The sequence below is a fragment of the Equus asinus genome, chromosome 13 (assembly GCF_041296235.1).
Source record: "Equus asinus isolate D_3611 breed Donkey chromosome 13, EquAss-T2T_v2, whole genome shotgun sequence".
NCBI classification, from domain to species: Eukaryota; Metazoa; Chordata; class Mammalia; order Perissodactyla; family Equidae; genus Equus; species Equus asinus.
This window is the reverse complement of record NC_091802.1, coordinates 7,106,085-7,127,188: the sequence shown is the minus strand read 5'-3', so window position 1 is coordinate 7,127,188 and position 21,104 is coordinate 7,106,085. Positions and strand designations below refer to the sequence as shown.

The 21,104-nt window shown below is 50.6% G+C and overlaps 1 protein-coding gene across 4 annotated transcripts in view; it reads left to right on the top strand.

The window, feature by feature from the left end:
• Window positions 1–21,093, top strand: part of ARHGAP44 (Rho GTPase activating protein 44) — a 184,670-nt gene extending 163,577 nt beyond the window's left edge. The window contains exons 17-22 of one of the 4 annotated variants that reach the window (XM_014864182.3): window positions 7,017–7,034; window positions 7,789–8,019; window positions 11,816–11,973; window positions 14,874–15,254; window positions 17,248–17,299; window positions 19,859–21,093. In XM_014864182.3, the coding sequence (XP_014719668.1) occupies window positions 7,017–7,034; window positions 7,789–8,019; window positions 11,816–11,973; window positions 14,874–15,254; window positions 17,248–17,255 (796 nt within the window). In that variant the 3' untranslated portion in view covers window positions 17,256–17,299; window positions 19,859–21,093. The remainder of the gene's footprint in view (window positions 1–7,016; window positions 7,035–7,788; window positions 8,020–11,815; window positions 11,974–14,873; window positions 15,255–17,247; window positions 17,300–19,858) is intronic. The other 3 variants (XM_014864180.3, XM_070482315.1, XM_014864181.3) reach the window with 3 other exon arrangements.
• The last annotated feature ends 11 nt before the right edge of the window (window positions 21,094–21,104 follow it).

Genomic DNA, 21,104 nt, shown 5'->3' with positions numbered 1-21,104 from the left:
GATTCAGGCCCTGGTATTTTTTAAAAGTGTCTCAGATGATTCTAATGTGCATCTAGGGTTGAGAACCACTGAATCACAAAAAATTTTTGCCATTCTGAATAAAGAATTTGGCAATGATACCATTCTTAAAAATTTATCAGAACTTTCCTACTTTAGCCATTGAATGTTGGTGTGACATACAGACCGTCCTAACCCTGCCAACGCTCTGAGTGACAGTATTGAGTAGGTCACGCTAGGGCTGTCTGCACTTTCCTAAGCTCCCGCTTAGAAATTTTAGGGTGCAGGTTGGTATGTATTTTTAACATCTTGTTTGTATTGTTTTTTGTTTGTTTATTTGTTTTATAGAATAGTGATATTTGTTTCTTGGTTCATTCTTTTCAAATAATAAATTAAAGTAACCTTGCAAATCCCTTCTATTTTTTTGACATTGGCGGAAGTATTATCCCTGGTCATGTAAAATACTTTATATGAAAGACTTACTGCCTCCAAAAAAGTTGGCCAGGATGTCTATACTTTCTTGCCCATTGGTCAAGATGGATCCACAGACCCTAAGCATTTGTCAGATGTGTCCATTGGCTGCGTCCCCTGCACAATCTGAACAAACTCAGCTGGGATCGTTGAGGGGCCCATGGAAAAGCACAGAGGCAGGAACAGAAATGACATCAGCGATGAAGCCTCCTTCCTAGCTTCACTTCTCTACCCTGCTGATGGCTATCTTCTTCCCTCTTTCTACCGCTGCTTCCACTCCCTGCCCATTGCCAGCCTCAGACTTCAGACAGACCTCGCCAGTCCTGCCCCTGCCCCCACCTTACACACCGTTTCCTTGATGCCCGCTTTCCCTGCTGCCTGTTTGCTTCCATCTGCATCTGGCCCATGCTCTCTACACTTGCTGGCTGACACATCTCTCCCACTACCCTGTCTAGTTCTAGCCTAAACCCACGGGTGGCAAGGCACCACAGCATCTGCGAAGCTGCCTGCAGACTCTGGGATCCCAGTGCGATGGCAGTCTGTCCACAGAGATCCCAATGACCTTGGCTCTTTAAACTCAGAAGACCAATGTGCACTCTTCTTTCGAGTCTTGAAATCTGACATGCCTGTAACCATTTCACATGCTCCACAGAGGTCTGGTCCTCAGAGGTCCTCTACCAGAGCCAGTTAACAGCAACCAAATCTCTTTGAGGGTATTTATACCAGAGCTAGCGATCTCTCCTGGAGCTCAGTTTGATGTGTGACACATTCTCAATTTGTACTTGAGAGCTTCTCTGTGATGGGTCTTGTCCGACCCATCTGGATCTTAACCTAGAGGCTCTGTAATTTGGAATAGGCACGTTTAATTAAGAAGGTTTGAGAGCAATCTGAGTCGTGCTCTATGTAATACTATTTCCACTGATTTTTGGTTATATTGGGGTCTGGGGATGGAAATCTGGGGTCTAGTGAGTTCCTGAAACCCATGATTCAACACATTTAAGCCAATTTCTTTACCATATGACTTCTTAGGGTCTTTAACATGCGTTACGTGCCACAAATCTTCAAAACAAGGCTGTGACATGCATAATTTCCCAAATTTATTAGATCATAAAGCCTATTGTCATGAAATAATCAGAACTCGTGCTCCAAGAGATTTGTGTTTGTAATTGTAGATACTGAGGTCTTCTGTAGACCCGCAGTGGAAGGATGGTCAGCACATAAAAGACAGTAGCCCTGAAAGGAATTAAATCATGGGTAGAAGGTGTAATAATTTTATTCCAGGTAGGAGCCTGAACCTATAAGGCAGGCTTACCTAGAGAGTCATCCTGGATACCAGTGGAAAATGTGACTCATATTTTGGATTTGGATTGATTGAATGGACTCTTGAGAGGTATATTCTTGTCCCAGGTCTCACCTCAGCTTCCACATTTCCAGGATTTACACATTTATAGAGGCTCAGACCAAGTGTGTGAAATGTTGCCATTTGACTCGGCCTTTCTTTGTACTGGAGAGGTGAAGAAACTGTTATTAAGTATTTGGGAGAGGAGTCATCCCGAGAGGAGCTGGGAAACACCTGACTCTGGCCTCCCTGGCTGCGTGTAGGCAAAGCTCAGTCAGATGTCCAGCTTCCCTTCTCTCTCACATTGGCACCCACAGGCCCTGGCCTCCAAGTTCATCTTGAGCAGTCCCTGAACTTCCAAGGCTTCAGGGGATGTGTGGGGAACCACCAGGTTTGCTTGTCTCCTCTCTCTCGGCTGGCCTTTGGTAAATGTGACTGATCTCCAGGACAAAATTCGAAACCTCCTGATCTCTATAGACCTGAATACTTTAAAGCCATTTATTGTACACATCTCTGGCTAGGATTGTTCCTGACCAGGGTTCAAAAACAGCACGGCAGATGTCTGTCCTACAGGAGCAAAAAGAAAACCAGAAATCAGCTGCTAACCCCTGACGACTTATTACCTAGAATTGTCCACAGCCAGCTTCTGCTCAGTGATAAATGCGTTCTGCCTGTGGATACCAAATCTTCTTGGAGCTGGAGCTTCCAACTTTCAGATTTTGGCTTTTTCTTTTTTCTTTTCTGGGCAGGCCTTTGTCTCTTTAATTTTTTAAGGTCCTGGATCTTATGCTTTCCCTGTGTGGCCTACCAGGTTACAGACTTTAACACAATGATGCTCCTTCACTGCCTGCATCAAGGAGACATTGAAAAGTCTAACCTTTCCCACCCTGTGTGCAAAAAATAACCCTATGTGAAGTTGTCCTGTGAACGTGCCCAGTATGAACTTTGGGATCAGGCTCTCTGGGTTCGAATCCTGGCCATGTGATCTTAGGAAAATACTTAACCTCTGAATGCCTTCGTGTCTTTATGTGTGAAATAGGAAAATAATAGTAAGCACTACCCTCAGAGTTATTTCTGAGCATTAATTAAGATATTGCTTATGAAGTGTTTAGAACAATGTCTGGCGCATGGTAAATCTCAGCTGTTTTTAGTACACACACTGGATTTTTGAGTGATGTTATCATGTTTTTAAGATAGCAATGTGACTGGGTGTCCTTCTCCATTCATGGGGCACCCTGAGCAAGCCCTTTCTTTGGCACCTCAATAAACACTTCAGATGTTTTTATGTCTTCACCCTGCCATGAGCAATTGGGATAATTCTGCAAGCACAGAATATACTAAACCAAAATGGAGTAGCCAAGGATGTGAGAGGTTGCAGGAGGCTCCTCGCCACATGGAAGACCTTCTGTATTCAGGAAGGATTGTGGCCATTCCTGCCTGACTCTCCTGCACCCTATCACAGTCTGTCTTTCCAAGAACCTTTCAGCCAAGATGACCTTTCTTGTCCTTTCCTTCTTTCCTGCCCTGGTGACCTGGGCCGAGCAATAAGACTTGGGGGCATTGTGAGGATCCCTTCTTTATTTTTCTGTTCGTTAAGCCTAGGATCATCCAAGCAGGCTTTCAGTATCCTGTCCTCTGAAACACACATGGGCCCATCTAACTCACCAGATTCCCAGAAGACTAGGAACCTAGGAGAAAACAACTCTTACTTACCTCTGTTCCTTGTGTTTTGTTCCCTTCCCTACTTCTACCAGAGAAGCCACCCCAAAATATTTTAATGTTTAGGGCCAGTGTTAGGAAGGGAAGAAATCTGACGGCAGACCCTGTAAACCAGGTGACGACCCAGATGAGGTCTTTCTGATATCTCCATCTCATACTGTGCCTGATTGACTGACACAGTATCCTCCTTTCCCCCTTCAATCAGCCTGGTCTAGACCTGAGTTCACTCTCTTTTTTTCTCCCTGGGAATTTTTTTTCTTACATTGTCCACACTTGGCACCTACAAGGACAGAACATCATCATCATCAAGGCTAGTGCTTATTAATTTCTCAGTAGGTGCTACGTAATTTGTACACTCTCTTCTATTTGTTCTTTACAACTGCCCTCAGAGAGATGGGGACATTATTACTCCCATTTTACAGAGGATAATCAGAGGACTGTCACACAGTTAGTAATGGGAAAATCTGGAATTTAAATCTTAAATCCCCTTTCCAAAGCCCATACTCTTGCCCACAGGGCTGTGCTGCTCCCTAGAAGAAATAAGGTGAGCAGGACAGGGAATGGGGTCACCACATCATGGAGCTGCCACTCCAGCTGCACCACAATCTAGCTACCAGGACTTTCCCTTCTCTCCATCAGGATGTCATATGATTCTCTGCATCTCCAACTTGTCAACCCCATAAAATATCATTTACATAGCTAGACATACCTCTTACCAGGCACTCTTGTGTTTCCCATCTCTCACACACCACCACAACCCCGTTGCATGACCGCTTGGCTTCCACTCCTAAGTAACAGTCCAAGGGTGTGCTAAATATATCTTAACACTCAATCATTGATAAATTACCTTCATGGAAATGTTGGAAGTGGGATGGAAGGTATTAGCCTCATTCTGTAGATGAGGAGAGAGCTCTACTGAGTCAATGAATGGTTTAACTAGGTCTGGAGGACTGAATCCTTCTAGAACCTATTCCATGATAGAGTCTCTCAAGAAAAATACAAAGTATGGCTGAGGATAAGTTACTTATAAATATAAGGTCCTGGTAGACTGGGAAGAGTTTAACAGGGCAGATTGTACTTCACTGGGGCTACCTTGCCAAGCTGAGGATTTGTCACCTGGCCTACCCAACATGAATCCCCTGGTGAGTGGGTGAGAACTCTGGATTCCCCACCCCTAGCCTCCTTACCCTAAAAGAGAGGAGTGGGAGGCACGTGTTAGGGTCAGCTCCCAGCTGTTGCAGGACATCCTCTCCTGCCACCTTGCTCCCTCTTCTCAGGAGGCAGGGAAAGCCAGAAGAGAGGCTTTGCCTGAGGTCACCTCCTTGACTCTGCTATGTATTCCTGCCTTCCGCAGATGGATTTCCAAACCCTTTGCTTCTTCCTGGCCTCTGGCTTCTTGCTTCCTCCTTGATTCAACTGTAAAGAGATTGAAAACCAAGTTCTTCTTGGTTTTCACCAGAAGTAGTGGGCCATGAGAAATACTTTACATCCAGACTGGCCTTAGGTGTCTATGTAGTGACTTCTAATGGAGTCCATTGTTCTTGATTAATTGCACTTCCATGTCACTCCTTTCTTGGCAAACACAAGCAGTTTCTTGATTCTGGCTAGTGTTGCTTCTTTATGCGATAGAACAATGAACACAAACTCATGAACTGCTGATAGAACCTTCTAGTTGTATTCTTCCATCTTTGAATAGCTTCCCCTCCTCGCAGCGTGCCAAGCAATTTTACCAGTTTTGTCGTCAGGGTGAGTTCTATCTAGACTTTCAAACATTTAAATATAAATATAGAGTTATCTGTACCAATTCGCTTCTGAAAGTAAATATGCTTTTAGGGCTCCAACAGTATTGCTATTGCCTTTGTGATTGATTCCCTCTGGGAAAATTGTATTACTTTTTGAAAATATCAGTGAACATTTGATGTATGTTCACTGTGACCACGTGATGCTGCCTCCCACAAGGAAGTAATTTCAGCTGGGAAGGTGGTGATTACAGATGGCACAACAGTCTCTTTGTAAAAGCAGAAGTGTATGGTCAGCCCTTATTTCTTGATTGCTGACGTTTTGCCCCTGACATTTCGTAGGTCTCCTTGGTCCACACCCCATACCCCAGCTGGCTCCTTCCCTTGTAAACCAGGAGAAGATCACCGGGTAGCCTGGTGTCTGAGGTTGCTGATGCTGGAAGATGCCGCTGGAAGTAGAAAGCATCCCCCACCCACCCTGATCCTGAAGTTCATGCCTTCTCCCACCCCCACCAATGGCACAGGTCTTCCTAAGTGAAAGAGAACAGCGTAAGGAAGAGGAGACAGGATGAGGCTTACATCCCTTAGGGCTCCTTCTCCTGATCACCATGGGAAACATCTTGCACACCTGCCATCTTCTCTGACCATTGCAACCAAGTGGTATCAGTTCTCTTTCCCTAGGGGAATATTAAACTTTTTGCTCTTTTCATCCTGATAAATTCTGAAGCCCAAAGAGCATAGTTTGATACTCCCTCATGGCCCACTTTAAATATCGGGATGCAACTGGATCCTGTGCCAGAGTTTTGAGTGGCCTCCAAGAGTGATTCTGGATCTCTATAGAAGGTCCTTGTTTATTAGTGGAGGGTCCTCAGACCCGAGATGGCTTGAAAGCTAATGGGTCCAGGAAAGAGACAATCCCTTCCCCCAAGGTACCTCCTCAGAGCCATCCAAGGGAGATGAGAAGGATGAGCAATGATCCTACACATGCAAAGGTCTCTGGGGATCCTACAGAGGAGAGAGCGTCAGGAAGCTGTCCATATCCACGTCTCCACTGTGCACCTCACTGCAGATTCCATCCCTAAGCATATTCCCTTAAAGGACCCAAATCCCACCTGCTACAACCAATCTGAAAACTTGAACCTTGTTTTTTAATCTTGCTGCACCTCTGCAAGGTAACTGTGACCTTAGGTGGACAGGATTTCATGGTGTCATAGCTCTGTGCTTCTGACCAGTGTGGGTGAGAGTAAGCACTCAGTAACCTCATACCCCACTGTGCATTCACGTGGTAGAGACTGGTGCTGGCGAGGAGACCTGTGTTCTCCCTGCGTGAATATCTGTGTCTCCCTTAATGCTAGAAATATTAGCTCTTGTCTTAGTCACTGAAGGCCTTGACTGTGTATTACAGGACCAGTCACCTCTTGGACTGGGAAGTGACCACCTCCTAAGTCACGTAGCTTAGAAGCGAGCAGATGGCTACTTCCACTGATTCTTTTTCTCCATTATGACACCCTCCCCTCACCTGTGCCCCTCTAGGCACTGATAGCAACTCTTCAGCTGCTCTTTATTCTGCTGTGTGCTTGATAGGATATGATGTCCATCCATACAAATAGAAGAGTCACTTTAAATTGAAAGAATTTCATGGCACAATAAAAGCCCCACGCTTAGCCCCTGAGCCACAAGAGATGACCTGTATGTCCATAGGAAGGCGTAGTTTCTTTGACACTAATATCTGTATGTTTCTGTCCCTGCAGCCTTAGGAAAATCCAAAGGTACGGTATCCTCGGGTAGCCTCGAGGCCACGTTCGGTCTCGGAAAGCCCAGCAAGCTGTGCCTTAGTGAGCGCTGCCAGAGGGTGAATGTGCCGTGTTTGGTTGCTTGGCCGACTTACTTGAAGCTGACTGTGTTCCCATCATTAAAATTAAATCAAAGCCCCTGGTGACCATAGGCATGGTCAGCCCCTTCCCTGCTGTGTAGATAAGTGGGTGTGGCCAGCAGAGGTGGTATCTTGGCCAGGGTCCTGGGCTTGAGCACGAATCCCGAGTGGGTCCTGTGCTCTAGACCTCCAAGTGACAGAAGAAGAAGGATGGATATTTAGATGTCTCCTGCTGGTCAGTGCGAGTTCCAGTCTGACGCCGGCCGGGTCCCTATCCTGCCCACCTCCATCTCCCGCTTGGGAGGAGTGAGTGCCCCGCAGAGAGGCCGCATTCTGCTCTGAGGGAAGCTTGGATTCCACGCCCAGATCCTAAGGCCAGCTGGCTTTGGCAGAGGGTGGAAGCCAGCTGGCAGCTGTGCCAGGGCCGCTGGTGTGTGGCCCGGCCTGGAGCAGCCAGGGTGCTCCGAGCGTCGCCTGCCCGGCCGTCCGCGGAGCACGGTAGATGCCTCGCTTCCCTGGGCCCAGGAGGGTGCTAAGGCTGTGCTGCTGTTCTCCTAACGCGGACGTGCTTGAATGTGTCCGCTTCGTGGGGGAGGGAGCCTGTCGCCTGTCACTCGTGGGTAAGCAGGTGTCTTTGTGTCCTTCGTCAGCATGGGCGTGAGGGTCATGGACACATCCTGGGTGGCTCGAAGAGGCTCCTCGGCCGGCCGGAAAGCATCGTGCGCCCCGCCCCCGATGCAGCCCCCCGCCCCGCCCGCCGAGCCGGCAGCGCCCCTGCCATCGCCAGTGCCCGAGCAGCCCCCGGACGGCCCGGCCTCAGCGGCGCCTTCGCTCTCTCCATCTGGCCTGGGCCTGCAGCCCAGCGCCGCCGAGCGGACCAGGTAAGCGGCCCCGCAGCGGGGGCGGGCGGCGCGATGCGCCGAGGGTGGCCGGCTCTGCTGCACCGCTCCGGGCCTCTTGGACTCTGTCATCTCCCGAGTTCGCGTTCGCGTTCGGCTTTCTCCGTCGTGCTGGCACCCAGTAAGTCATTCACAGCTCCCTGGATTATCAGATAAAGCTCAGGCTTCCCAAGAATAGCATCCCCAAGAAACCGTGAAAGGCTGCAGCTTGCTCAAGAGAGCGAGGACTCTGAGTTCCCACCTCTGCGTTTCCACCTTCCTATGCCTGTAGTGTCCTTCTTTGGAAATGTAGAATGCCAGTGTTTCTGCCTCCCTCTCCTCTACCTTTAGATTCCTAGGAGCCATTTTTACTGCAAAGGAGAGACGGAGTGGAGGTCACCTGGTCATGCTGGGTCTGGTGACCTTTGCAGCAGGGTTGTATTTCCATTCTTCTAGGGAAAGAAAAAAAGAGTGAGCACAAGCTCCTTCCATCACTAGTTCAGTGAACATTTATGGAGGACCCTGCTGTCCAAAGATGAAAGATTAGCTCTGTGCCCTTAAGGCACACGCGCCCCAGAGAGCAAATACACTCTGACAGATAATTACAGCACATGGTCATAGCCAGGGTGGCGGGGAACCAGGCCATATCTGGTCTTTCCTGAAAAGGGGCGTGGTCAGAGGAGAGTCTAGAAGTGGGAATGGCACGAGGATACTGCTGTTTGTTTGTTTCTGTCTGTTCTAAAACAATTCAGGGAAGTAGGAAAGCTGTGTCAGATCAGACACTCCTGGGCATTCTGTTAGGGGACACAGCATTCCTCCACGGCCCCTGCTGGAAAATGCTAGAGACTTTGGGAAGCTGAACCTTTTAACCCAATCTTTACACACACAAATACTAACGCCCTAAATGAAGGGATCGCAGGGTTTTCCTTTTCCTTTAATGAGTAGAAGGGATCTTCCCTGTGAAATGGGGAAATGACAAAGGTAAAGGGGGACAATCGCAGAGTTCGGGAGGGGGAACCGACACTGCACGTGCTTGGGTTGTTGCTGCTGCTCCAACTCAGAGAGGACAAGGCACCCAGCCTTGGCTGTGTACTCACCCGGGCGCCAGGTCCACTTGAGAAATGCGGATGGGGGAGAAGCGAGTTCAGTGGAGAAGCAGAGGCCAATGGCTGTGGGTCAGAGAGGCTGATGAGGAGGAGATGACAAATAGACTGATTTGCTAGGACACTTCCCTTTTTGGACACTCGTCGGCTTCATCCTGATTTCCCATCTTATAACTGAGACTTGGTGCCAAAAGATATTTGACATATAAATGATATTTCTAGAAAATGCCTGTCAAAGATGGATTTCCCCAGGCCCTGAAGGTGTTCCCAGAATGTTACGGATGGTTGACCTTGCAGAGTCACTCCCAGGCAGGAAACGTCGCCCACTGGTTCAGGTTATTTAAAAGGTCAGTCCAATTGCCCTGCAGTCATACGCCCCTTTTTCCCAGGGTAACCAGTTCTTTAGCTTTCCTCTGGGTGTCAATATCCTTATGTGTCTTGTACCACTCTTTTTTTCCCCACGTGGATTCCGTCCAATACAAATGGGTGTTCCATTGTTTTTTTGTTTTCTTTTTTTTTCTGTTTTCTGGACATTTGCAGCCCAGATGATGTTTCCTCCAGTTGCCGGATTCCTGTTACGGCTCCCCCTACCCTGAGGATGGCAGGCCCTTCCCTCCCTCTGGCTTGCTCCCACCTTCCCATTCCCTACCCAGGTCTGTCCCCTCCAGGCCTGGCGGCTCTCTCTAGCCAGGCTCAGCCACCTCCCACTCATCTGCTTGGCATTAACTATAAACCCAAACTCTGCTTCTTGCCCCTTCGCACCCCAGCTCACTGAGTCATGCGTCCCAAGAACTAACCAGCCCTTGAGCGTGCCGTAACCATGGCTCCTTCATCTAGCACTCTTAATAACCACCTTACACCCTACCTCTCCCCACTGGGTCAGCTGCACCCATGCTGCAGAGAGAGGAACAAGGCTACGTAGGTAAATACTTGTTTCTGTGATGCGGGAAAGTGTATCAGGAGGGAGGGAAAAGGACAAGTTTCTTGGTCCCTAGATTTCTTGGACAGATGTCTTGTTCATCCAGAGGAAGGAAGGAAAGTCTGTTATCCCACAAGAAGCAATTTTTTTGTTTGCTTGTTTTGTATTTTGTTTTGTTTTGTTTTGTTTTACCTTCCTCTGATGGTGGTAGAGATGGATGGAAGGGCAGAGAGATATTTGGCATTAATGCCTGGCTGCCTGGTGACCTTGGGCCTGAAGAAGAAAAAAAGACCAGCTCGTGCCCAACCTGAGAGAGGCAAGGGTTTTCTGGTTTTTTTGTTGTTTGTAGTTGCTTTTTGTTGACAGAATAGAGAATAGAATTGCTGCTCTTCTGGTCCCTGTGGATGAAATGTCTTTTTCCTTGGGGAAGTACCTAGGTGTGGTATAAAACTCATCCCAAGAAGGAGAGAATGTGGTCTTCCCTCCGTCCCTTCAGGTGACAAATACTAGTTGTATTTGAGTGTTTGCTGTTCCAGCCCAGGTCCTTGCCTCCCAGACTTTCTCACCATACCCCAGTGGAATGAGAAGTATATGCCTAGCTCTGTAATATTTGGAGTCTCTAAATAAATTTAGAGACAAAATGGGCTGTAGCTCCTTTTGTGGGAAGAAATAGCTGTTGCAAAGGATTTAGTTTCCCAAACTGCCTATGCCCTACCTGAGCGGGTCAGAATCCAGGTGGGTTCTAGCAAGGATGACAGGATTGCTCCCAACTCCAAGGTCACCTTCCTCGATTTGCTAGGAGTTGCCTGGAACATTATGTTGAAACGAGTGAGAACCATGTGGGGAAAAGATGGAGATTGATTAGTAATGTCTGCCATGGATGGCGTATGGGGGATGTTGAGGAGTGAGGAGTCAGCCATATATTTGCTGCCCCTGGTCTATGGAGTGCTGGTCTATGGAGTGGAGTTGAGCAGGGTGTCTTTTAACATGTACTTCATCCTTAGGAGAATGCCTGAGAAAGAGTTAGCAGTGAAGGATGAATCCTCTTTGGGACCTGGTGACCCAGGGTGTTCTTTTATCAATTCATGGGACTCCAGAGGTCCTCGCTGCCATTGACCCTCACCCCCCTCTAAGCCTGCAGGACTGGGACTTGAACTGGCCCATGTTCAGGAGTATAGCCAGAGTCTGTGTCAGCCCTACCATCTGCTGGGATCTGTTACTGAGTTTGAGGGTGGGTCCCAGAATTCCTCCCCTGTTTGGGGCTGTGGTGGAGGCTCAGGGAAAGCAGCTGGAGAGCTGGAGAACCGTGGCCATAAGGCTTGGCAGAGTGAGCCCAAGTCATCAGCCCCCATTCAGCACACTGACCCTAAGAAGTCCTCTCGCTCTGGTATGCTGTGGATACAGAAGGGACAAGAGCACTTAACTGTACCAGTTTCAGAATGTGTGAGAATCCCATGTTGATCACAGGATATAGTGGGGATGCTCAAGGGCCCTGCCTCCCACTGCTTGTGGCCTCCTTGTGGAGAGAAGGCAGAGCTCCATAGAAGGAGCTGGCAGTGAGTGCCACACGGAGATGGGGATGGAACCCACGCTGGAAGAGCCCTAAGAAGGGACAGTCACCTCCGGGGGCATCTTTGAAGGCTTTAAGAAGGGCCGGAGACAGACCAGAGCTGGGACAGACTTGAGCTGAGCCCGGGAGCACGTATTGCGATCCACAGTGCTGGTGCTGAAGTTGCCTGAGTTTAGTTCTTTTTTGTCCTGTGTGCTTGTGTTTCAGCACTTCTAAAAGCAAGGAACTTTCTCCAGGATCTGGGCAGAAAGGAAGTCCAGGCTCCAGCCAGGGGCCACCCTGTGCAGGGACGCAACCAGGGGTGCAGCCAAGCGCCAGCCCCAGCCAGCCACCTGCAGACCAGAGCCCTCACACCCTGCGGAAAGGTACGTCACCACCACCCTCCACACTGGTCTAAGGGCAGAGAAAGCTGTTACACTGCTGAAAAACTCATTTCCATGAATTAGCATGGATATTTGGAAACCGTGGGGCTTAGTGAAAACTTCCTGATCTGGGCATTAGAGCTTTTGGAAGTTAACCAGCTCCAAGAGGGATGATTCCATCGTTATTCCTTGGTTTATTCATTTGAACAGCAGGCTCGTTAGGGGCACGTATAGGGCATTGCCTCCCGTACACCAAGACCTCTGTGCAAGAATCATTGCTCAGGATGTCTTGTGTCTTCCATGGACCATGCCAGGCTCTCCCGCCATCATTTAAAACTGTGTGGAGTCTTCTGCGGGAGCTGCCTGTCCCCCACCCAGGGCCTGGTATAGCCTCCTACCCCTGGGATTGTCTGCAGAAGCTGACAGAGGAGAGGACCGGGATTGTTCCTGTTGGAGTCCTGCCCTTTGACGTTCTGTTTTGGAAGGCCTGAGGATTTCTACACTGCCCCAGGAGCCACCCACCCCAGAATCTGCCACTGGAACACAGTAAAAGTCCCCATTATTCCCTCTGAAATGACTCCCAGAAGGCAAAGACATGCTCTGTGGTGACACTTCATGAATGGGGAGCTGCACGGAACGTGTACTTATCCAGACCTTTTTGGTTTTCACCTTGTGTCAGCTCTTAGCGAAGTCTTTAACTTGTTTAAAATAGCGTGTTGTTTAATTTGTTCTCACTTCAGGCCTTTCCAGCATCTAGATGTGGCTTTAGCTCCAGGATTTATGGAAGAGGGCTGGTTCTCCTTATCCACACTGACCTTCATGGCAGGTCCCTTTCCAGCCTCACTTGCCCCATTATCTAAGTCAGCCCTCACCCGGCCCCTCCCTCTTGTCCATTCCCCACTCAGTCCTCCTGCCTCCTACAGACTTCTGTGGAGCCCTACTGTGTGCAGAGCAGCAGACAGCCTCTCCAGAAAGGCAAACATGGAAGTGCAATGCAAGGGTGGTGTGTTCAGGATGTGCTGAGGACCCCTCCAGATGCAGGAGTTTGGTCAAAGTGGCGGCGGTGGGATTCAGGATGCCAGGGCTTTTCTCCAGCACCAACAGGTTTTCCTTGCTGTCTAGATAGAGTTCTCTCACTGTCTTTGTTTACAAGGCCTTTGACCCTCCCAGCCGTGTAAGGCAGGGTGATGGCCAAGCCATTGTTCTGTCCAGAGGGGTCGGGGCTCCTGTTCCAGGCCAGTCAGCTTCCCAGGGCCAGTGGCAGGTTGTCCCTTTCAGTTTTCACAGCACATTAGACCTATGTAGCGAATGTGACCTGGAATGACTCAGGTCCCTTACCCAGGTGACACATTCAGTAGCTCAGAGCCAGCACTGGACAAGTACAACTTTCTTCTCCACCCTCCATCATGCCCACTCATGGCACACTGAGCTTTTTTTTTTTTTTTTACCCCCAAAGTCTTTTGACAGTGTACCTACAGTTTTACATCATGGCCTAGTCCTGTCGCTACCCAGATTAGTAAAAGCCGTCACAGACATCTTGGTGACGTCACTGCACCCTCCCTCTCCCAGCTCACTTAGGGGAAGACATGCCAAGCTTCCACCCTGGGGGCCTCCACTCTCGGTTCATCCAGTGGAGTGATTCCTGCATCAGCCAAGAGACCTGAAAAGAGGCTTTATTACAAGACGTGATTACAGTGTGTGTGCTTTATGCACAGGATCCCATTTAATTATCGCAGTGCTGTGGAGAAAATATTATTCTTCCCCTTGTATAGAAGAGGCTTAAACAAATTGCCCCAGGGCAGACAGTGGGTAAGACAGGACAGGAATTTGAACCCAAGTTAGTGGGTCTCTGAAGAGCACGTTCTTGTCCACACTGCACACGAAGGAGCCAGGGCAGTCCATACATGAGGCATGATGAGAAGAGATTTTGTTCCATGGAAGGGTGGGGGTGGGGTGGGGGAAGAGTCCCTGATGCCTCCTTGAGGGCTTAAAAGACAGTTTCTTCTAGATGAGTGCTAACCATAGCCAGCCCTTACTTAGTTCTGACAGATTAGTGATTGCTCTTTCAAGGCGTTTGTGCATCAATGGGATCTTCCAAATGTTTAAGTTTGTCATTCTTACCAGTTCATCTTCAATTAAAGGTGTAATATGTCTTTGTTACCCCTTAGCATGATTAAGTAAATAAAAAGAGGAAAATGAAGACAATGCAGGGGAGTTGGAGCAATGATATGTTTAGAAAAATGCAGTAGATTTGGACATATTTATATCCAGAGGGCATGATTCTGGAAAGAAAAGCACCCCACAGGCAAGTGCACAGGATTGAGGGGAAGGACCGGCATGGGCAGATGAAACGATGGAGGCACTGGGCTTCTGTGGCCAGAGGACTTGGTCATATGTCCCCATTATGATTTCCCAGAGATTGGGCAGATTCAGCCAAAAGTCAGTTTCCTATCCTGAGGACAGTGGCCCAGTCCAGGGTCCAGTGGCGCAAGTTGAACTCTAATCATGGTCTGTTGGACCTGCATCACTGACTCCCTTTTCCTCACTGGACCACTGACACCTTTCACCACTACAAAGTGATGAGAGGACGCTGGGAAACCAGCCACGGCCTGCGGATGGGAAATTTGTTCTGTAGTTTGGCTTGGCAGGGGGTGGGTGTAGATCATGGCAGGAATCCAGAGAAGAGGAGGAGAAATTAGTGAACAGATGGGGAGATGTGAAAACTTGCAGTTCTAGGTGAATTTTTAAAACATGTATTGGCTGCTCTCAGGGTGGGAAGAGCCAGGGGTAGGGATGAGGGGCTGGCGAGGGGTAGGAGGTGATGAAGGGTGTGTTCACAGGCCGCACGGACGACGGGTTTCATTTAACAGCCTTGTGTGTTGTTGTTGTGTTTTCTCTCTCAGTTTCCAAGAAGCTGGCACCAATCCCACCCAAGGTCCCCTTTGGCCAGCCCGGGACCATGACTGACCAGCCCACCGGCCAGCCGTCCCCACTCAGCCTGTCTCCCACCCCACCGAGCACCCCATCACCCTACGGACTGAGTTACCCTCCAGGGTACTCTCTGGCCTCGGGCCAGCTCTCCCCGGCTGCCGCAGCTCCTCCCCTGGCCTCTCCTTCCGGCTTCACGAGCACTTTAACCAAGTCGCGGCCCACCCCTAAGCCCCGACAGAGACCCACTCTGCCGCCGCCTCAGCCTCCCACAGTGAATCTCTCGGCCTCTAGTCCGCAGTCCACGGAGCACCCCGTGCTAGATGGCATGTCTCCTGGGGAAAGCATGTCTACAGGTAACCAAGATTCTCATTTTTCCATGAACATCAGCAAAATGTCCCGAGTGGAGGGATAGCTCATGCCAGTGCCAGTTAACAATTCCCTGTGTGCCACGGGATGGCTGTGCTGGTGCCATGCATCGCTTCCAAGATGACCTCCTTAGAAGCGCTCCGTAAGGCAGTGGAAAGCAACCCTGGGATCCAGGTTGTCCTGCACAGGCTTCTTAGGGGGGTTCTCCTAATTGAGTGCCCGCCAGCCCAGGGTTCTGATCCTGCTCTGAACTGGGGGGCTGCGTGCCCTGAGTTCTTTGCAGGGGTGCTTCAGGAGAGGCTGGAAGCTGGATTCTGATTGCAGAATGGCTGGCATCACAGCCAGTGGAGGTACCGGAGGCTTTCCTTGGGTTGAGCCCGGGCCTGGAAACAGGTACCAAGCTGTGTCTTGAGAACACAGGCTAGAACTGAAGACACTGTTTCCTGTTAACTAAGCCTTATTAGAAAAACATATTTCTAGCAATATATATTTAGAAAGGGTCAGTTTCAGAACAGATGTATGTCCCTCTGGTTCTTTGAGGACCTCACTGGACAAGCCCATAACTGCTAAATTTAGTTTTGCTTTAAATTTAAAATCAAAGACAGAGCTATCTTCCCCCAGAAAAATGTGTAACCATGAAATCACAAACACACACCACATTTGGCAAAAATCATTTGTTGGTTGGAAGAAGAGGACATTTTTAAAATTTCTCCTCAGATGCTTTGACCGCATGAGATTAGAAAGTCAGGGTGTATTTGTGGTGGCCACTAAAGTCACTATAGCACTTTCCTTGGAATAGAGCCGGCCTGCCATGTCACCAGGGCAGACAGCCTAAACATAGCCATTTAGTGTTGTCCCAAGTGGCAGAAGGCGAGGCAGCTTGGGATGGATCACACACACACCCCCGCCCAGATGCACGCACACACACGCACACACATACACCACACACAGGGACACATATGAACACCACACAGATATACACACATGCACACACACACACACCACACACCATACTACGCAGACACACAAATACGCACACAAACCACACGCAGACACAAAGAGCAGTGCTAGGTCCCAGTGCACTGAGACTTCTCATCGGACTGTGCCTTTGTCCCCACCTCCTTCTCTGAGGGTGACGGGTTTTCCCTTGATTCGATGGACGGCTGGCCTGTCGAGCTCAGCTCCTTGCTGCCTATGAAAAGGCGAGTCAAGTGGAATGTCTGGGATGGGTCAAGAGATTCAAACATCGTGGGAGCAGCCGTCTGGTGATTTGGCTTCTTTAGTTTTGGACGTGATTAATGTTGTGTGGAAGGGACCACTGCTGTCAGCTACCCTGAGGCTTATAAAACATGAAGGAAATTCATCCTTGAAAAACGACAGTGAGCCCCACTCTCGGCTTCCCACTGGTAGTTCTTGGGGGTGACGCATGCTTCCTGAGGGAGCCCAGATGGCGGGAGCACAGGCCTGCTGCCCTCGGGGCTTGTGGGCGCACCCAGGAGCTCATGGTCACCCCCAGGGGGCTCGAGGGGCCACTCCCACCAACACATCAATCTGCCAACTGCACCAGCCACGCCAAGGAGGGGACACAGGGTAGTGCCCATACTGGAAGCAACAGAATGAGCGGAGGACATCACTCCGGACAAACAGAAAGATAACAGGATGAGAGGAGAAATCTGGGGGCAAAAAGTGGGCAACAGAAGGCATTGAGGGGCAGTACCCCCATGGCTGCGTGAGAAACGTAACATTTAAGGACTGCTGACCTTTAGAATTAATACTGCCCGCCCCCGACCCCCGCACACCGTTTTGTTGTAACGTTTGGCGGCAGACTGTTCCGTCCCGTGTGTGCAGGTCTCAGCCCGTGTGGAATCCGTAATGACTGGTGTGCTCCACCTCACTGTGATACTTGGCAGAGTTGTTTGTTACGTTCTTGCTTCCTTGTGTTTATACCTTTCTCCGAATCCTATCATTGTGTTCTTGCAGCTGTGTGACATGAGTGACGCAGTTTTGGATACGTGTGAGGGGGATTTTCAGGGTAAGCGGCCCCAGCCTCGCCCCCTCCGCCCTCGCCCAGCCGGGCCACAGCTCTCCGCTCTGCTCTCTGCATGTGGCCCAGACCACGCATGGCAGCTTCACTCTTGGTGCCTCCCCAGCCGCTGCAGGAACGACCGGTCCACAAGCTCATTGGGCTTTTGAAGACCACTTTCTTTCTTTTCGTTAGGAGAGGGGGGAGAAAGCCAGCAAGCAGGCTGAGCCCCTCTTCTCCCCGACCTTCTCTTTCCTGTCACCTAATCTCAGTCCCTCCCTCCCTTTCCATTTGGTTGAGAATTGAAGTGGTGCCAGACCTGTTCTTCACATGACGTGGCTTTGTGTCACTGGATTGCTCGCTGAAGACTTTGCACCCAGTGTCCGGGGAAGATGCCCCATGCGCACCAGTTTAGGGAAGTGCCCCGACCGGAGGGCCCGTGGTGCAGTGGGCACCCCCTCCCCAACAGGGCCCCGCAGCTTGTTCTTGGCGGCCGCGGTGGGCGCTAGCGGGCTCCACTTTCAGACATAAATTCTATCTTGTCTTCCTCTGGGCTGAGACAGCTGGCAGATCCTGAAGAATCCATAGCATAGGAATTCATCCTGAGCTCATTTTTTCCTAGTATATGGCCAGCTAGATCCTTTCTAACTCAATATTTTGGAAGCGTTTATACCAGTTTCTGCCTGGTCTCCTATAAAGAGCAGATAATCAAAAGTAAACCGAGGCAAGACCATGAAAGCAGCTAAAAGGCATCAGGTGTTTTTGCTACAGTAAGAAGGGGCGGCCAGAGCAAACCAGGGAGGGCCCTCCAGTGCCCCCTGAAAGCCCTCAGCCCGTGGTCCCGTGGAAACCAGTCTCCTCACAGACACTTCTGGAGCTGCCTCTAAACCCAGAAACAAGCTTCCCTTTGCCCAGAAGTGTCAGTGCAGCTTCTCTCCCTAATCTGCTCCCTGACTCCTGGAACTGCCTTCCCCCTCAGGGGTCTGTGTAAGGGAGCAGCCTGAAGGGGAACAGCTGAGCCGCTCACCTCCAGTGTCTGTCCTGGGCCGGGCCTCTTTACTGCTCTAGCTGCCTGTCACGTTTAAACCCATCACCACCCTTTGTTCCCATTTGGCTTCTGAGGCACAGGGAAGGTAAGAAACTGGTCCAAGGTCACACTCCCCATCTGTAACAGGGATGGGATCTTGACTCCAAGCCACAGGGCTTGTGCCTTCCCTGCCAGTGACCACTGCCTGGCGGGCGGGCCCAGGCCAGCAGTGATGGCAGGGCGCTCACAGTCCTGTGAGGCAGGAGGGGAGCAAGTGGCACTGGCCATGCCCAGCCTCAGACTGTCTCTGCTCCATCAGGCAGCCGCAAAAGACAAGCTGGAATGACATTTTGAGGACTGTTGGAGATGGGTGAGAGAGAAGGACCTTTGTCCCAGAGCTTCCATGTCTGTTAACGTCTTTCACAATGGTGTCCAAATGTCTGTCCGTCCACTTGGTCTGGTATTCCTGGGGCTGAATGTTTGTTTACAAAAAACAAAGAAGGAAAACCCCACCGGCCCAGGACTGCTCTCCTCCTAGGCGTACTTCCTGTCACCCCGAGTGCTGCTCCGGGCTCAGACTGACAGCAAGGCTAAGTGGAGGGCAGAAACAACACAGGCCGAGGGGAGGAGGTGCACGACTGTGAGTGAGGGCTGCCAGGGCCCATGGGTCTTGGCTCCCTTGTACCCCAGTGAGCCTCCCGCAGCCCCGAGGAAGCAGCAAGCTCAGGCTGCCCCGAGTCCCTGGGGAGCGGCTGCGGCTCCAGGCCCCAAGCACGGTGGCCTTGCCTATACCGAGGTGCTAGCTCAGGACTTATCTTTGCCAACTCACAGATGTCCCGAATCCCACAGGCACTGAGCCCTGTGACCTCAGGTACATTCTTCCTGGTCATCTCCCAGGAAGAATGACCTTTTAATGGTCCCAATAAGGATGGAACTTCAGGGGAGCAGGTTCCCTACTGCTGAGACGCAGGGTTTTCCCACAGCCCGGGAGCACAGTTTGCTCCAGGTAGTCCTGGGGTCCTGAGGGAGATGCTCCATCCTGCCTCCACCAGCCTTCCAGAATGTGCCGCATATGGCCCTAGAGGGAGGCACCGGCTCAGGATCGCCCCATTCGCTCACGGGCTGGGAGAATGGGTTTTTCCCCTGTCTTGTACCCTGTCCCTGCAGACTTTAGAGAACTAAATGCAGCCCTGAAATCCCCAAAAAGGTGTCATTTAGACCTGCCCAAAAAGCATCCTTTATATGGAGAATTGCGCTCGAGGGTGGAGGTGTGCGTGGCCAGGCTTGGGGAGCTGTTCTGTCCTCACTGAACCCCCTGGGGCTGAATCTAGATGCATAGGTCCTACAGGCTGGTGGGGCGGAAGCACAGCAGCCAGACTCCAACCTGATCCTGCGATAAACTGCAGGTTTACCGACCCCTAGATGAGCTAGGCCCTCAGTGAGCAAATTGCTGCCGCATCCTGATGCCGGGCGTCCGCCACTGTCAGCGTCGCTTGGGCGGGAGCCCCTTTTCAGCCGCCTTTCTCTCTGCCAACCTCCAGATCTCGTCCACTTCGATATCCCCTCCATCCACGTAGAGCTCGGGCCGACGCTCCGCCTGAGTCCCCTGGAGCACATGCGGCGACACTCGGTGACTGAGAAGAGGGACTCGGAGGAGGAGTCTGAGAGCACCGCGCTCTGACCGCACCCGCCCGCCCCACGTGTGCACACGTGGGCCCGACACACCCCCGCAAGCCGCCTGGCTGGCCACGTGTTCTCCGTTGGCTCTTTGCTGTCACTGCCAACTCGCGGTTGGAGTCTTGCAGAAAACTGTCATCTCCAGCCCAAGTGGCAAATGTCAGTGGTGCCGATTTTGTTTGTTCCCTTCAGGTGGTGACTCTGGCCTTTTGTTTGATCTTTGCCTTTTGACTTTGTGCCTATTTTGATCCACTTTCAGCCTCCATGCCCATAACAGCCCTCTCTCCACCTGAGGGCTTGCTGTCAGAAATGTCCTTTGCAGGTAGGGGTGTGAGGGGGGGTCAAGTTGGCCGGTAGACCTGGGGGCTGCCTGCCACCTCTACTCTGACAGCTGATGTCAAGTCCTATGGTGTCAGCTTAATGGCTCCAGAAGGGAAGTGGGATATGGGGGGGGCCCTTTCACTCACATGGGACGAGTTCTGGAATCCTAGAAGTGCTGGGGCACTGACTTGCCTGCTACACAGGGGAGGGCTGGCTGGTGGAAACCTTTAGGGCTGCCCTTAACCCATGAGCACTAAAGTAAATGGCTAAAAATGAAATTCATTTCACTTCCTAGCAGTTTCATTTTTCCACACTATATGACTGAAAGCCCCGTTTACTACCTTATCGTTTTATACTTGTGAATTTAAAAAATGATCTTGAGGGTGTCTGGAGAGCCCAAAGATAGCTCCTCACGCCCCCCAAAACACATAGATGTCTGACAGTAAGTGCACCCCTCCAGGATCCCGGGGGCGCCCACCTCACTAAGTACGTGGGGTCCAGGAGCTGCCTCTTCTTTCTGGAGGTCACCAGTGAATAGCAATAATTCTGTTACCCAAAGCACGTAAAGGAAAGTGAGACCAGCCCGCGGAGACACCTGGCCAGCACCACGGGCCCGCGGTGTGGCGCGCTTCGCTCACCAGCATCCGTTGCTCATCCCTTCTCATGCAGTCCCATCCATTCTCTGGGAGGTGGGCCGGAGGGCACGGGGAGCCTGGTCACACTTGGGATTAAGGGAGTGAGAAAGAGATTCGGGTCATGCATGCAAAGTCAAACCTTACAATTTTATCC